General features: G+C 38.5%; 1 protein-coding gene across 1 annotated transcript in view; it reads right to left on the reverse strand.

Annotated features, from left to right (window-relative positions):
* NEMF (nuclear export mediator factor) overlaps nucleotides 1–16220 on the reverse strand; it is a 33523-nt gene extending 17303 nt beyond the window's left edge. Inside the window, exons 1-17 of the mRNA XM_081934175.1 lie at nucleotides 16016–16220; nucleotides 14804–14872; nucleotides 13970–14072; nucleotides 12052–12177; nucleotides 11074–11222; nucleotides 9807–9874; nucleotides 9451–9534; nucleotides 8800–8873; nucleotides 7433–7503; nucleotides 7274–7349; nucleotides 6814–6876; nucleotides 5688–5765; nucleotides 4604–4812; nucleotides 3888–4070; nucleotides 3583–3646; nucleotides 2582–2670; nucleotides 383–486 (exon numbers count right to left, since the gene is read on the reverse strand). Coding sequence (XP_081790301.1) covers nucleotides 383–486; nucleotides 2582–2670; nucleotides 3583–3646; nucleotides 3888–4070; nucleotides 4604–4812; nucleotides 5688–5765; nucleotides 6814–6876; nucleotides 7274–7349; nucleotides 7433–7503; nucleotides 8800–8873; nucleotides 9451–9534; nucleotides 9807–9874; nucleotides 11074–11222; nucleotides 12052–12177; nucleotides 13970–14072; nucleotides 14804–14872; nucleotides 16016–16074 — 1669 coding nt within the window. The 5' untranslated portion in view covers nucleotides 16075–16220. The remainder of the gene's footprint in view (nucleotides 1–382; nucleotides 487–2581; nucleotides 2671–3582; nucleotides 3647–3887; nucleotides 4071–4603; nucleotides 4813–5687; nucleotides 5766–6813; nucleotides 6877–7273; nucleotides 7350–7432; nucleotides 7504–8799; nucleotides 8874–9450; nucleotides 9535–9806; nucleotides 9875–11073; nucleotides 11223–12051; nucleotides 12178–13969; nucleotides 14073–14803; nucleotides 14873–16015) is intronic.
* Between the last annotated feature and the right edge of the window lie 2154 nt (nucleotides 16221–18374).

The raw sequence follows: 18374 nt of genomic DNA on the forward strand, positions 1-18374 counted from the left end.
TGCGTTCTCCACCCTATAAAAAAATTATTCCACTGCATTGCGATTCCACTAGTTCATCAGGAACCCCATCCAGAGTTCCGCAATTAGCAGAAAACATGTTATTAATATGACTGTAATCTTATAAGAGCCACTTCATTCAATGGCTTTACTTTTGCATGACATGCCTTTTGTTTCTTCCTTGTTCTCTAAACTACAACAAATAACAAACACTGAGCAGCAAATAATCATTACCTCATTATATTAAATACACATCAATACCATAGAAAGGAATGTCAGGGCTGCCTTTAGCGCCCTTAAATAAATACTTAAACATCACACGGGATTATATATAAATTAACGATATTCATTAGTACTCTGGGTTATTGTGAACCAAGTCACTCACCTGGATTTAAGTATCGCTTGACAATCATTTCATTTTGTTGTTGGTCTCTTCCAGCTATAACAAGGTAATTTTCAGAGCTAACGAACCACAGGAATTTCTCAAACCTGTGGGATTACAACAAGCCAAAGGATAATATTGACCTAAAGGATGCTTGGAAGGTCTTCAGTATAAGGAACATTTAGCCCACCATTTACTAACCTCAATATCACACTCAGATGCAAAATGTGGAACAAAAGTGTTAGTGCAGAATCATATTTCAGAAACTCTAAACCAGTGATGGCGAACCTTTTTTGGCTCCCGTGCCAAAAGCGGGGGGAGCGCAGGAGGGTTGTGCACCCATAATACTATGCACACAACCCACCCACCCCGCTGACTTCTGGCTTGTCCGTAGGGCCAGTTTTTGCCCTCCGGAGCCTTCAGGAAAGCCTCCTGAAGGGCCCTGAAAGCTCCGGAGGGCGAAAAACAGCCTTAAAAGAAGGCCGAAGTCAGCTGGCCAGCACGCACATGTGCACTGCCAGCTGACAGGGCAACGCCTTGCGTGCCATGACAAATGGCTCCATGTGCCATAGGTTTACCCTCACAGCTCTAAACTCTTATCTGCAGTGAATTCTGCTTTTGCAGAGATGCAAAACAACTGCAAAGTGAAGAAAAAAATCTAGCAAAATAGCAGCAGCCTTTTCAAATCTAGGATTTTACTCCTTCCCAACTGACTGTATCTTAGATTAAAAACATATTTATTTCTGGGAGCAGTGTCACCAACCTTCCATCACTGGAATAGTTTTAAAATATTGATAAATCGTTTATCATAATTTAAAGAATCCACATTTTAAACCCATATTTTAAAAAACATTTGTATGTTAAAGAATCATTTAAAGTACTTTAAAATGGAGTATAGTAGTTAAGATATAGGAATAGTAGCAGAAAGTTTCTATTTTCTAGCTCACTGAGTGATTTGTGGTCAGTCACTTTCTTTCAGTCCAATGTAATTCAGAGGGTTTTATTGTGAGGGTGGGGGGAAGTAGAGAGTATACATATACCCCTTTGAGTTTCTGAATCAAAGACAAAATATAAATTGCACACGAATAATATCAGAGGAACGGGTACATATGAATACAAGTTGCACTTTTGAAAAGTGTTTTAAATGATAGCTATGGGATCAATCTATCTAAAACATCTCCAGTTTATGTCCTTCAAAAGTATTGGGGCTATCACTGGTCATGCTGGCTGTCAATCTTTTTAGCTGACAGATATCAGCGTAAGGAACTTGGTTCTAAAATATAGCAAAGGAAGGAAAATGCTCAATTTCATCCTCTGGCCAAAAATGAAATAAAAAAGAAGTTGTAATTACTATACTTTCTCTGTACTAGGCACATACTTACAGCCTCTAAAGTCATAGAACAATGCTATATAACTTCCTTCAGCTTGAGGAACATTAGCAAGGGTAGTACAGCATATTGGGAACTATACTTCAAAACTATGCGGGGTCAAATCCTGCTTTCTAGGAGGGGATGCAGGAATTTTAAGAGATGAATGGATACCTTAAATAACTGCAAGGTTTTAAAACACCCATTTTTGCTTCTTAGCATCAATCCTGTCAAATGTAAAAAATGTTGAGCCGAACCAATCAAGGCAGGGTGCTATGGACTTCAGAAGTGATGTCTGCAGGTCACATACAGCATCAACCTACATTTTGTTGCACCCTTACTCTAGTATCATAAATTCTTGAATGACTGAATATTCAGTCAATGCTATATCACATCTGCTTTCAACCGCCTGTCTTTGTCAGGGGAAATTTCACCCTGAGCTAACGAGGTCTAGAATCGATGGCTTTCCAAACAGCATATCTTCAGAAAAAGCGAAAAATAAAAACCCGAGAACATGTTCTAATTAAAAACAGAACTTTTAATATAAAAATAAGAAAAATAAACAAATCTAATTGTTACATTTTGGCAAGAGCAATTGTCGCCCACCTTCTTGGCAGACGAACAGAAGATCAAAAGTAAAGAAGTCTCTGGAATGTGTGATGTATTAAGAAACGTGTTAAGAAGCATGCACAGTAAATCATTGCTGATAATGGCCTATGACCTGCGCAGTATATCTCAGTTCAGCTAGCAAACAATTAACGCAGTGACAGTCTTCTCCCTCAAATATGTAAGGCACTCAATGGGTGTTTTCTTATTTCTATTGAAGGAAACTCACCAGTAAACCTTTCTAGCCTTCTGAATGGTAGTAACTGTTTGGACCTCTTTCAGGGTTTGCTTGGTCTTCTTTTCTGCTGATTTGAAAGCCTATGTAGATGAACAAAACAAAACCATCCACCACAGTTTTTTTTAAAAGAAGCAACCCAATCTACACCCATCAATAATTTGGAACATGAATCAAACAAAGCTGTCCAAAAGAATAGCCTTCTTCTAGAATAATACCAATGTATTATTATTCTCCTACTAACTGCAATCCAGGTTATTTTTCTGAATTTCCTTAGGCCCTAATTCTGCTACAATAATAGTATTTTTGATCACTTTTGTGAGTCTGCCTATATTTTAGTACAAGCTCTCCTCTTGCACAACTTATATCTTGAATTTGCAACATGCTGTCTATGGGCATCTATGAGTCCACTAACAGTTCTACCAGTCCTGTTAATTAATTTTTAAGGGTCATGTGATTAACAATGTGCTGAAAAACAAATGAAAAACCTCCAACATTATCTTGATTCCCAAAGGGCTCAAAAGTCTGCCACATGATAAAAATGAGAACCAGTTTCAGATCAGTGCTTTGGTTAAAAATGTGCCCATTTGCTCAGGAAAAAAATACAAAGATCAAATGGGAAATGGAAGACTATATATTGGAAGGCTAGTGAATAAATGTGGAGCATTCTTCACTAGTAGGCCTTCTGGTAAAGGAGTGTTTGATAATGGGCCACACTTACTGCAATAGCAACCCACCAAATGCATCAACCAGCCAAACAAGCGTAGATAATTCCTGGTTTAACCCAAGTTAAACTTTAAATCCCTTGATTTTATCCACAGCTTGTCAGTAGTTCCAGTGAACTAAATAATTTTGCAAAGCCATCTCCTTCAGCACGTTCAATGTGCCACTGCATAAAAATGGTGCAGCTGGTTAAATCAAAGGCACAGAGTTTCAGGAAAACTGAAATTGTATTAGTCTGAGTAGAGATTATGAAGGGTGCTGTTCTAATGTACCTTTTCTGCTGCTTCCACCGTTTTCTGGGTTTTTCTGGCTGCGTGTCTCTTGTGATCATAATATCTGAAAAACATGAAAGCATGTCATATCTCTAGGCCAATCCCTTCCAAATGAAGAGCACATTTCAGGATAGATGCAAGGTATCATATTTACCCATCTTGCATGACTTGATTAACATTAACTGGGAAGAAAATAGCAGATTTAAATGGAACGCTAATGGTGGCCTCCCTTTAATTCTTCAACCAATCCATCCCAAAGGCCCCGCTTTTAAAGGTATGCCAGCCAATTCTTACCCTTTTCTTACTTTTTGGCATTTGCGTAAGCTGACAAGCTGAGATCCACATCCACCAGCATAGGCTGATTCTTCAGAGGCTTCTGGACTTGTTTGACTTTCTTCTTCTTTTTCTTTCCCTTTGATTCTTCTACTTTAGGTTTTTCCTCCTCCTCGTCCACCTCCTCCTCCTCTTCTGAGATCACATACGGGTTTCTAACGTAGCAAAAAAAAAACATTTTGCTCACCAAAAGCATCTCTTTTAATAATAATTTTAAACAATTAATGTATTTCATATTCAGGAGGATAGCTGAGTAAATTTGATCACCATTTTTCATTCTGGTTCTGTTCTACATTCCTGAAGATATACAGTAAAAATGTTCACGGTTAACACAATTTAATGATTTTGGGGGGGTGGGGGGTATTTTTGCCTTGATCTTTCATTTCCATGTAGCTTCAAAGCCTGGAAATATTTTTTTCAAAGTTAACACAGCCATTTTCAGAATAGTGAGTTATACAAATATAATTTCGATTCAACAATCGTCATCTGTTCCTGATCTTGAAATTACTGGGCTACGTCTCCCAGGATCCCTAAGGCATGATCATTCTAACTGATCTTGATAAGAACCGAAGCCTAATACCTGGATGTCAACAGATTCCCTTCCATTATATGAAAATACAATATTGCCTTGATAGGCCAAAGCCTTGCTCCATTCCAGGGCACTCCTCCCATCTGCTTGGTAACTTACTTTAGGAGCATTGTGATATGGTTTGAATGCAGCTTCAATTCTTTGATGGCACTTGCTACTGGGTCTCCTTGGGCCTGGGCTTCTTTGACAATGACTCCAATCTCTGTCCAATCAATCTGATTGGCTAAGGCACTGCGGACCACCTGGATGGCTCGATCAACTATCTCCAGGTTCATTTCCACAAGCTCACCTTTCACCTTGTCAATTTCCTTTGGAAAGTAAAGGAGACAGTCACTGTTGAGACACCGCTTTTCCCTTTATCTATCACAAAGATTTTAAAAATTAGAGCTTGCAAAAGACTTCAGAGCTGAATGTACCGAGACTTGGTATTTGGATGTTGGTTATGCTATGAGTATTGTGCTATAGGAACACAAGCAAATTGTTAAGAATTGATAGAAAACCATTGCTCAAATATAACTGATCAACTGAAATAACAAATTATGGGATTTAAAAGGGGGGAAGTTGGGGGGGAGGGAAGAAAGACAGGTATTGCAATTGTGCAGATCAAGGGCAAGAAATGGTTTTGTTTATCTGGAAACATAAAATGGCTTTGCCCGATTTAATAAACTGGGAAGTGGGTGCACTCCTGATCACAATTGATCTTTGTGAAAAATAGGCTCTCCCTAGACCAAGGGCAAGGTTAGCAGATTTATTGATTACATGTATCACCAATCCTCATTCACAAAATTTTCAGTGGTTTACAATCTGCAGAGATATTTAGCCGTTTGCTGTAGAAAACCACTATGCACGACTACATGTTCTACCGGTAATAGTTCTGAGGGGAAGGTGTGCATGCGTGCGTGTTTATTTAAGTGAATATACAAACATGACAGAAACACACAAAAAAGATGTACACCCTGATGTTCTTCCGAATATCTGAAGCTGAAAATTGTTTGCTCATTTAGCCTAGCATTTCCACTCCAGCAAGCATTACCTTTCTTCCCCTTTGTAATTTTAAGATTTATTCCAGCATGAACATATTATTTTACCAAAACTAGGCTAGAATTCCTTGAACGAGACAGAGCATCTGAGAGTGTGCAATAATGCTGCCTTCCACTGAACTTAAAGGAAGCAATGTTTCTACCTGAGCTTGATGAAGAGCTTCTAATCTGTATTCGTGGTCCTTCCGCACATTTTCCAGTTTCTTCAGTGCTTGTTTTTCCTTTCAAGAAAAAACACAGAAGTGGCAGAAGAAGCATACTCATTTGAGCCTTTTCCTAACATAGACAGAGGAAGTGAAATGTAAAATGAGAAGAACGGAAGGCGATGGTAACTTTTGAACAGAGGGCAAAAAGTAACATTAGTTTATTTTAAATTCTGAAATTGGGAAAAGTGTAGTATACCCCTCCTCCCTGTATACATATATAAACTTACCCTTTAAATCAATAGGGTAATGCAAAGGAGAGGAAATTATAGACACAATGACAGAATGACCATCTTGATGAGATTTAATGGTTCAAATTAATGATGATTAAGGTAATATTAGACGCAAGGGTTCACAATACTTTTCTTGTGATATAGGCACTTAACAAAACTCTTGAGCAGTATGAAAAGAATTTTTAAAAATACACTTGTACATGCTTAGTCTTACTGGCGCTTCATCTGAGAGACAGGTGGAGTAATTCTGAGGACATATCAGAATTATATTGAAAAAGCAGAGATGAAAATTCAAATGTAAAAGAACAAGAAGGGGGAAAAATATGGAGGTTAAACTTATCATTTTCTAAAACCAAAATAGCCATGAGTAAAAAATGGAAATGAGAAGAGAATTTTCTTCTTAAAACTACAGTAGCATAGAAGAATTAACAGAGAAATTATAAAGGAATATAAAATGTCCATAATAGTAACTTAGGATCAAGTAAAGTAGATCCCAGGTTGTTCAACCTAGCAAACTAGCTGTTATTGGTAACCATTCTGGTTGAATGATAAAAGGTAACTTCATCATTGCTTCTCCAGACAAGCCAGAACTTGGCTTATTGGCTAGATCAGGGCTGTCAAATTCCCGACCCGTGGGCCAGATGTCTCATGCATTGGCCACGCCCACACCATTTAGCAAAGGGGGGTGGGGAGTCCTGATACGTCCCATGATGCTGCCGGGATGACGTGAGTTTGACACCCCTGAGCTAGATTATAATATAATTCTTCCCAGGTGGAGTGCCCATTTTTCAGAAAAAACATAGTTCAAGACTTTGTTTTCACAAGATGAGTACCTGTTGCAATGCCTTTAAGTCTATCTTCTGGCTTTCCAGCTTAGAGTAAAATTCATCCACTGCCTTCCAAAACCATGAAGAAATACAAAACATAACAAGAAAAAGTAAGTTAGAATATTTGATTGCACCAGTACTCCTTACTTAGATGTACTTAAAATGGCCACTGGAAATTTGCAAAACTAATTTCAAACACAAAGGCCTCAGTAAAAGACATCTCTGTGCAATTTCATTCTGATCAGCTTTGCCACAAATGTTAATTACCCCCAAAAGCTAAGTAACATTCTCTCAAGATCAATCATTCAAAACCTTAATGTTCTCCTTAAATGTTCAGGAAGATAACCAAATCATTCTCATTAACAAACACAAGGAAGAATTCTTGTTCAGTGTAATTAATTACATTTCCAGCCCTTGATATGATAAAAATGACATATAACATCCAGAACCGAGCTTAACACTGTACCTTGTTGAAAGATTCAAATTCCACATAGGGACATTTTGAGTGTTGCGAAAACAAGAAAGGGTGAAATTCCTCATACCTGAAAGAAATGCTTTGCGTTAGTGTTGGCTAACCACCAGGGCACAGCACAGTCACAAAACCCACTTCTCTCAAGATACATACGTGAGGATTTCTTCAGGAGACTTGTTTGGTTCCAGACTTGGTTTTTTCTCCCTTTTTTGCATGATGTAGCCCTATTAAAAAGATGTAGGGAATGGAAAATCTATTACATCTATTTTCCACTGCTGGAAATTTAAGAATGTATCCTCTTCAGCCGCTGCAGGTCTTCAGTTCAATTAATGAGGCTCTTTGTTGCTGTTTTCTTTTACAGTGTGTGTGTGTGTGTGTGTGTTTCAGCAACCAACCAAACTTGGTACACAGATATGACTTACTCTCTGGAAACAAATACTGTGGGGTTAAGACACCCCTAATACTACTCAGGGTGTGTTCTGTTATGATACAGACTGTAGTGCCTTCAAATGGTTTCTATTGTACTGCTATAAAATGGCTTATACTGTACAGCGCAGTGGAGTTGCCAAGGTAACGGCTTCACAGTACTCCAAAAGGAGGTTCCCTCTGGTAAGGAGGAAAATCCAACGTTAGAAATTACGTTTGGTCCGGACATTTTCCCATATAAATAAATGCCCAGGCAACGCCAGGTTATCAGCTAGTATGATTGTTTAAAGTATAATCTTTATTGTCACTGTACTTAAAGACGACAAAATTGGTTGAGTGGGAGCAGCTCCTGTCAGCCTTCTGATGCGGAAGTATGAACCATTGAAGGGTCCTGCTATGGAACCTGGCCCACGGGACAACCCCGAAGCAAGATACCATCTTGCCCAAAACTTGGGAGAGAAGAAGAAGAGATGCCTTGCGGAGGCGCAGGACTTTCCTGACAATTTCCCTCAGACTGTGTATGCCTTCGCGAGGAGGGGGAGAGGTCTGAGCAGTTTGAATTTGCTGCTGATTTGGGGCCTTCTGAAATTCTTTTTCTAGGGCCTTCTGTCTGCGCTCTTCTGCTCTGGTAGCAGATTTAGAGGCCTTGAGGTTCACCCCTGAGGAAGGAGCATCTTTGGATGGTCTCTTCCTGCTGCTCTTTACTCCCGATGGCCCTGCCTCCTCTAAGCATGTTTATGATATAAACATTAGCAACGTGGCCTCAAGGTAGTAAGCCCAAGGCCAGAGTTTCTTGGGAAAAGAATTACGAAATGGCATGAAGCAACAGAAAACTCAACGTGTAATTCCTCTGCATAATATTTGTTACAGCATCTGTGGTGTTGAAAGCCAAATTTCCCTCACCTTCACCTCCCCAGCTTCTTTTGTTGATATAGTATTTCCAAAAGAACCAACCGCAGCCTTCGCTCTTAACTAGAAAGACTCAAGGTATCTCCCTTTTAGCAGTTGTGCTACTGCAAAGCTAGAAATGCTTTAAGCCATTGAGTGTGCCAGGTATAAAAATCAAAGCATTTGTCCTCAAATTATAAAACTACCTTGGCATTAAAGTTCTCGGTTTCTTCCATGCAGTCTTCAGCTTTTTGTAAAGCGGCTAGTACCTTTTCAATATCTAGAAGAAGAAATAGGTGTTGAAACTCAAGACATATAAAACTGCACATTCTTGCTATGCAGTGGTGGATTCTGGATCCCGATGCAACCAGTACGGTGCAACGGGGCCAGGTGTCGACCACATGAACACGCGCAGCGCACACACACGCAGCGTGCACATGCGTATTTACTACCCGTGCCACTCCACGATGCTCCAGCTGCTCAGCGGAGCGTAGCGCAGGCGCCATACGCTCCATGCACGGAAAGCCCAAAAACCTCAAATATCGGCAAGGAGCGCAGGCGGACGGGCGGGCGGGCTCTCCGGACCACCATACCGGAATGGTACCTGGTGCTCCCGGCAGGTACCGGTACGCCCGTACTGGGGAGTACAGGTCATAACCCACCACTGTTGCTATGGTACAGTATATCCTCTGTATGTTTGGACTTGTCAGAGAACAGGCTGCCCAGAAAATTACATGAACCCTAAGATCAAGATTTTTTTTTAAAGGGAAACAAGTTTTTAAATAACTATCACATAATATTATAGTACACAGGAAATGATGCTAGACATTAACACATTCAGACGTTTCAATACCTACCTTTACTTTCTATCTGCTCTACTTTGATGCTACCTGAAAATCCTGCTTCTATAAGGCAATGTTCAATCAGAGTGATCCCATAAGCTGTATTGGGGGGGGGGGGAGAAAGATAATAGTCATTAAAAAGCTAAAATTTGAGGAAAAGAGGTGTGGCTTCTTCCACATCATTTAGTGGAAATGCTATTTTTTAAGAGGGCCGATTTTGATTATTGTAAAGATACGTTTAGAATGAGAAGTCTCAAAATAGAATTGAACATTTCGATTTATACAACATATATGTTATTTCATACCCTCAAATAACATATGATCAAATCACCTTGTAATTTTCTAAAAAAATAGAAGAAATCGATACTTACGAAGGTGAGGATTTAGGACTCTCTTTAGTTGATCTCCCTTAGGTGCACTTGTTATTAATTCTGTTAACCTACAAAAGGAATGAAGAAATAATTAAAAAAGAATAAATTCTGATAATATACTGTTAACATGTACAATAAAGTTAAGCAAGGAATGTTTTCTTTGCTCAGAACACATCAATTGTTTTAAAAAAACAGATTATTCAAATTATACTCAAGCCTAGATAATGTACAGGAATTATTTGTATAACAGATCAAAAATAACTTCGTGTACAACTAACTCAAGATAAATACTGTTATTTCATGGATCTAATAAAGCAGACTCCAATGCATACATATGCAATCCATTTGTAAATCTTTAATATGGCTCAACGTTTTTCATTTAGAAGTAGTTTCATTCTGTATTCTTTAAAATGTTTATTTGCTTTCCCTATTGTAAAATAAGCTAATAAAATTTTTAGCAAGGAAAAAAAATCTCAGGAGAACTAAATATTACACACAACGTCATACTACAATACTATTTCTCTCACCACAAAGCATGAGGCCATCTTTTTTTAGGGCCAGAAAGCCTGTAAAATACCCTTCTGAGAATGTACATTATTTTATCAAAATACTCCTTCACATATTCCAATCACAAATTTCTGGAGGCAAGGATCCTTTTTTATGATAAAACTAGCTGATAACCTTGCATTGCCCAGGTATTTATTTATCCTAATCCATATATTTGTCCTCAAAAATAATCACGGCCCAAACCTAATTTCTAACATTGGATTTTCCCCCTTACCAGAAGGAGCCCCCTTGTGGAGTACTATGAAGCCATTACCATGGCAACTCCACTGCGCTGTACAGTAGAAGATTTTAAGGCAGTACGGTAGAATTCATTTTAAAGCACAACAGGCTGTATCTTAACAAAACACACACACCGAGAGGTGTTGGGGTGTCTTACCCCCACAGTATTTGTTTCCAGAGAGTAAGTAATCTGTGTACCAAGTTTGGTTGAAATTGCTTGAAGCATTCCAGAGTTAGGCTGGAACACACAGACGCACAGACGCACACACACAGCCATTTTTATATAGATAGATTAGAAGTATTACAAAAACCTACCAAACTACTTACAAACAAAAATGCAAAATGAGGGGAAAAAAGATGTAAGCAAAAATTTCCTACCTCCAGCTACTACGTCTCTTAAAACACGTACCGGTAATTTATGCTTATCTCTTAAAGCTTGAGTTTGCCCCAATTTTAAGCTCTGTATAAAATATAATAATACCTTTCTAAATTGGGCAATGATGTTGCAATTTTGGCATGATCAACTGGATAATGTTCCCGCACTGCAAATTTGACATCATCTGCATCATCTGTGCGAAATCTCAAGATATTCAAAATAAGGTACTCGTGGTCAGTAAGAACAATATTGCCCTGCAACAAATTCAGAACAATTTGTCATTAAAATGCAGATCTGAAACTTTTTCCACAGAAGCTGAGATTTTAATCTGTGTTGATTATAGAGCTTTAACCTGTGCAAGCTAGAGGGGATATCCAGGTAAAGTTTCTAGAATATTTCCAAAATACTGTAAGAAACTTTGAAAAACAGACAGCACCAGAAGTTAATTTGGAAGCCCTAAATAAATGTGGATATGATGAAAAGATAAATATTTCAGAGTTAGGGAAGACATGACATGAAGTTTCCTTTTCAACAATGGCAAGAATCAGCTCCGTAAACCATAACATCATCATCAGATATGAGGAAATAGAAAGTCATATATCCCTTCTTCCCAACTTTGGCATCCTTCTGAGATCTGAATTTTAAGATGAGCAGAGATTAACACCAAGATTAAAATTAGGCCAACAATCAAGGAGCAAACAATACCTCAATCAAGGAACACTCCAACAAGCTAACGGTAAACACTCCCACCAACATTGACAGGACAAGCTCTAGTATATAAAATGAAAGCAAATCCCACTCTCTTCTAGCACTGATGATGTTACCTAGTTTGAGTAATGAAACATCTGCAAATAAAACCAACCAAGTTCAAAGAGCATCAAGGGCCCCCATTGGAATGGTAGGTTTGTAATTCACCAACTCTACAGCCATGTCTAAACATTCTGTGACCTCATCCCCACATCTGACAGAATCAAGGTGGAGCAAATACCAGGAGATGAAACTTTGAAACCTTTTTTAGGAAGGCTTTTAGAGGAAAGAGATTGTCTCTAGGCACCTGTCTCAGACATTTCTTTTTTTACTTACTCTGTCATAAAGCTCTATAATCAAATGATATGCTGCTTCATCACTCCCAAACTGGAAATCGACTATTCTATCAATGCCAAGTTGTTTCACACTCACAAGTCTTCTGGACTTTAAATGTTTGCGACACTATTGATGAAAAAAGAACAAGGAAGTCTTAAAACAATGGCAGAGTTATGTGCATTCAATCAGGACAGAGTTGGCAACCTTTCCATATATAAGTATATAAGAACAAGACCATCCAACATACATTTAGGATCCTGGAACATTTAAAAACTTCTAACATGGTATGGAGTAACTAGCATACTAGCATTTGTTTTTGTCTTTAATTAAACAGAAAAAAGAAAAAAAAAGTATGTTCGTTTGTATGTGTATCTCATGTACATATATACATATGTATATGTATATGTGTATGTATGTATGTATGTATACGTACATACATATAGATAGATAGATAGATAGATAGAGAGAGAGAGAGAGAGAGAGAGAGTTTTCCATATATATAAGTATATTTGTGTTTCCATAAAAGAAGATTCAATTTCATTATTTTATCCTTATCAACTTTTTATTACAAAATCTTCCATTTTCACTGAAATGCCTTGGCTGAATTATAGTTTAGCCACAAATTATCTTGCTGCCCTTGGATGAGGAAAATAGTGTGTTTGTTATTAAATAAAATAAAATGATTATTAATAGTCTTCATATTAGTTCGAAAAACTCCATTGCATTTGACAGTGGGAAGCTAACAGAGTATAGTGGCTAGAAAGTACATGAAATACCCTGTAATGCATGCAAGTTTGGACTCCCATCATCTTTCAACATTGGCTACATCTGATAAGAGCTGGAGAACACTATTTCTAGAGGGCCACACATTGTCCACCCCTACTCTAAGAAATGGTATTGCTTGAACTCGGCTATGAAATCAGATGGCCAGTCTCACAACTCAGTTCATTTTAAGAAAGAATGTTAATATTCTCCTTTTGAAATTACACTCAGGGGAAAATGCACAGTTCAGCAGCTGTGTATATCCTTTGCATTTTGAAGGCAACAGGTTGAGTCTCTAATGTGCACAGACAAAATGATGAAATAATAATAATAATGATAGAAAAGATCCTTCCCTGCCTTAATCCAGAGACTGAGTAACAGAATAAGTGCTGAATCAGATTAGGACACTTTTATGACTTCCTGTTTTGTGTACTTAGAAAATACGATGTAGATTCTGAGGATGATGAGACTACAAACAATGGTTTATTTGGAAATATTTGTAAACAAATGTACTCTATACTGAACTTTATTGAACTAAATGGAATTGCAGGTCGTCCTCGACTTACGACCACTATGGAGCCCAACATTTCCATTGTCAAGTGAAACATTTGTTCAGTGAGTTTTGCCCTAATTTACAACTTTTCTTTCCACAGTTGTTACTTGAATTACAGAAATTGTTGTTAGTAACACGGTTGTTAAGTGAATCTGGCTTCCCCATTGACTTTGCTTGTCAGAAGGTGATTGCGTGACCCCAAGTCCCTGCAACCGTCATAAATATGAACCAGTTGCCAAGCATCCAAATCTTGATCACATGAACAGAGGGATGCTGCAAAGATCGTAAGTGTAAAAATGATCATAGGTCACTTTTTTCAACTTTTGAAGAGTCACTAAATGAACTGTTGCAAGTTGAGGACTACCTGTACTCATGCTCCTGCTGTTGAAGTAAACTAGCAGAATTTCTAATTGAGTCAGAGAAGAGACAACTGCCTTGTTGTTATCAATCTCGCAAAACTACATCTATGTATCTCCTTATTAACCCCAAAACAAATTCTGCCAAGCAAACTGGTATTTATAAAAGGAAAATCAACAATTACTAGCTTCAGTTTTCTCACCATTCTGCAAGGAATCTTTAATGAACAAAAGAAACTCAACTTACTTTCATTGCAAAACCAGATGGCATCATGTTTTTTGGCCACTCAAATTCTGTCATATGAATCCTAATGCCAGATTCCAGAAGAAGTGTAGCCTTGAAGTCTGGTCTAAAATACAATGCAAACAAAACAAAAAAAACCAACCTCTGATACAACAGTTATATTTTTTTCTAGAATCCTAATATATATAAATGTTAAACCTTCTTATCAAAACTTCCAGTTTGTTTTCCTTTTTCACTGAATTCAAAATCTTAATTTAGACAACTGAATCATAAATATTAATCTATAAAATCTGAATATATCTTTTATATTTTATATTCTGTAAACCGCCTTGAGTCACTATGTGCAAATAGGCGGCAATATAAATTCCATAGATAAATAAATAAATAAATATACCGGTCACTTGACTGAACACTCAAAGGTGGCATACAATCAAATTATTTGTGTCTTGGTCTTTAAAATATTATATAGTATGATAGATACAGCCCTAGATAATATAGACATTCTGGAAGATTTTCTTTAAAGAGGTCTCACTAAAGCTTTCTTAGAGGTCAAATGTTGTGGTTTATTTTTTAATTGCGAGTTTAAAAAAACATATTTGATACAGCTTATTTGCCAATTTTAAGATACTGAACACTGACATAAACATAAGCTGAACTACTGCTGTTCAAACTTCTCTTAATTTGTAAAATATTATTTAAAAAAAACACTGTACATTTCCTTTAAAAAGGCACTTGGTGTGTAAGTCAGCAAAAGATGTACTGAGGAGATGGGGACTTCAAAAATATAAATAAGCACCAACAGAAATAACCAAAAAAGAGAAGAAATTTTGTTCTTACTTTTGGAATCGGATTAGGTATGTCTTATTATCCACATCATAAACATTGTTTACCCTCATTCCCAACAAGCTGTAAAAAGAAAAGAAAAAAAAATCAATTTCCATATATTTCTGATCATCTTATGGGGAAAAAAAGAGTAATTTTTAATAAACTCTTTAGCAAATTATTTCATTAGTGGGTTTTGTCCCATTTTATGACTTTTCGTGCCACATTTGTTAAGTGAATCTGGCTTCCCCATTGATTTTGCTTGTGAGAAAAGGTCGCAAAAGATGATCCCCTGATCCCGGAGCACTGTAACCATCATAAATATTAATCAGTTGTCAAGCATCTGAATGTAAATCACATGACCATGGGGATGCTTCACCGGTTGTAAGTGTGAAAATGGTCATGTCACTTTTTCCCTATGCCATAGTAACTTCGAACAGTTACTAAACAATTTAAGTCGAGGACTACCTGTATTCAGTTAGATGGCAGCATGGTCAGGCATATTTAATCCTTGGAAGGGAGACCACAAGGAAATCCTAGGGCTGTAGGTTAGCTGGGAGGTTGACAAATCATACTCAAGCATACTCAAGATGGCAGCATGGTCAGGCATGGTTAGTCCTTGGAAGGGAGACCACAAGGAAATCCCAGGGCTGTAGGCTAGCTGGGAGGTCGACAAATCATACTCAAGCAAGACTATGACAAGCCTGACTAAGTGGCTCAGTGGCTAAGACACTGAGCTTATATATCAGAAAGGTTGGCAGTTCAAATCCAGGTCTCCTGCGTGAGCAGGGGGTTAGACTAGATGACCTCCAAGGTCCCTTCCAACTCTTACTGTTTACCTTTACTTCCAAATTAGTGCAACAAAAACCTATTTGGACATGTCCATGAAATCAGCAAGAATCAAGCTCAAATTGAAGGAGGCTTTATATCAACACTATTAATTAATTTTAAATAATAGTTCCCAAATTAAGCAAATTAGCAACTCTGAATAGTTCAGAGTATAGTTCAGAGTGGGAGAAGAGGCGCCTGAAGCCATCTGAAGGCACAGAGCGGACTTCCGCCAACAGCCATCATCAACCAACCAAAAGCCGGGAAAGCTAAAAAGGCACAAGGGACCACTTGCTTGGGAGCTACCTGTTGAGGGGGAGGGGCGTATCCCAAAGGGACTACTGGGCGGGGCCTGCAGTCATCGGGGCGTGGCTTCGAAAGACATCCGAAGACCCGTACCTGTGGCGCAGTTCTGCTATAACCGCCCTGATATCGACCGTGCTGAAACGGGACTTCATGGTGGGACGGAAAGGAGCCCCGCTCCGTCTACGCGGCTTCCCTAACAGTAGTTCCCAGGCGCTCCTCTGACAGGAGGCAACCGGGCCGCACGCCTGCGCACCGATTACGAAACTATGGCGAGACGGCGGGGCCAAACTTTTTTCTTTCGCGGAGGAAGGCGGAGCCAAAACTACTCGTTCCACTAGACCAGGGGTGTCCAAACTGGGAGTTGAAGTCCACAAGTCTTAAAGTTCCCAAGTTTGGACACCCCTGCACTAGACGGTTGTGCGGACTTTGGGATCTGAACTCTGTGTAATACTGTGAGGCTGCGTGTATTTGCACGAAGTTTTGGGAGCTACGTGCGCCGAAATTCAGCTATTCAAGCGGCGATATAGAAATCGGGGTGGGTGTTTTGTTTTGTTTTGCAAATCCTATGGAACTATTTGGGGAGAGAGATTAGTACTGCATACTTCTTTAGGCGTATTATATATTTTTGGTTTAACATCGTGTTATTTTTCCTCTTGGTTGAACAAGCAGGAAACATTCGCAAATAACGATGAAAAATAACAACTTTTATAGGTACACCTAACACTTGAAAATATTTCTTTTAAACTTGGAAACTATATTTTTATTCGTACTGCAATACTTATTAGCTCGCATTTTTAATTATTTTTCTAACTTGGACCTGAACATAAATGAAACATGACTTCCAAAGGTTGGTAAGGATGGGGAATCCAAAGTTCACAGACCAAGTCCAGCTGCTGCTCTTAAGACTCAATCTTCCAAGACTAACATTTACTTGGTTTATATTCTGGTCCAATCACTGATTCAAAGCAGCTTTTAACCTGCTGTGGGTAAACAGGATCCTTTAAAAAAAACACCATACATATTAACATCCATAAATGTAATAGAAAAATAACAAAAGTAAGCCTTGTATAGCTTTATTTTACTAGTTTATATTTTTTTACTCTGTGTGTGTGTGTAGAATCTCAATTCATCTGCCCTAGAGGATTACTGAAATAAATCCTGTGCCAATTATTGAGGCTAGTCAAACCTCTGAAAGTATGCTATTCCAGAGAAAGGGGATGGATGGATGGATGGATGGATGGATGGATGGATGGATGGATGGATGGATGGATGGATGGATACATACATACATACATACATACATACCAGTGGTGGGTTGCAGGTGGTACGTCCCTGTATGGGCGTACCGGTGCCTGCCTGGAGCACTGGATACCGTTCCAGTACGGTGGTCTGGAGGGCCTACCCGCCCGCCCGTCGTCCTTATCTGTCTTTAAACTCTTTGGCAGTTCCATGCACGCACATGGCGCATACAGTGCCTGCGCGATGCTCCGCCGAGCAGCTGGAGCGTCAGGAGGCTCGCAGAGGCGTTACTGGAGGGTAAGATGCATGCACGCACTGTGCGCATTCATGTGGAGGACGACGGGCCCACCACTGATACATACATACATTCTTCCTAATATAATTGAGTGGAGAAAGAGTACTCTGAGACCAGGTGGTGTTGATATCAGGTTTTAAACCACAAAGAGCTTCTGGTGTGACAAATAGCACCTTAAATTGCCTCCAGATACCAACCACACAGCTCTTTTATAACTTTTTGCATGCAAAAAAAATTACTTAATTTTTGATGACTTTATGGGCAGGTCCATGTAGTCATCTTGGAAAGAAGGGGGTATGTCTTTTTCAAGATCATTTATGCTTATTTTCAATGTTTTTAAATAGTATACTAAATGAAGATTCACTATTCTGCTGAGGCTGAAAAAAACTCTCCAAAGTTCCTCTCACAATCAGAATTAATTTGTGCTTACATGCGTAATCTTCAAGCAGAAGACATGGGCAGGTTCAGTATTTGGGACAGCAATACTTTAAAATTGTATTTAACTGAATGGCCATTTTTGTTTTGAATCACCTGGGAGGTACATTCTAGTGGGGAACAGAGTCAAAGATCAGATATTATTGCTGTGTATAATTATAAATATTTAAAATAAGTGTTTTGGACTGCTTTTAGGAATGATTAAACTTACTATGGGTCTTAAAACAGTGCCATCTTTTTCAGGCATGTGTGGAACTCTTTAAAAAGGTACTGAAATGAATAACAGAAGAGCTGTGCTTGTGCAAAATCCAGACTACTTCCAAATAATTTTTGAAGCAGACACACCTGTAGTAGATACGAGTTGCATCCCACTCAGAAGGTTGAGAGTTCAATCCAAGATAGTGGCAAATGTTTCTCTCTTAAGGCACAAAGAAAAAAATATCTGCTACAAACTCCACATAGGCATCAGGGAAGGCATTTGGC

Source organism: Natrix helvetica (assembly GCF_964273705.1).
Source record: "Natrix helvetica genome assembly, chromosome: 1".
NCBI lineage: Eukaryota > Metazoa > Chordata > Lepidosauria > Squamata > Natricidae > Natrix > Natrix helvetica.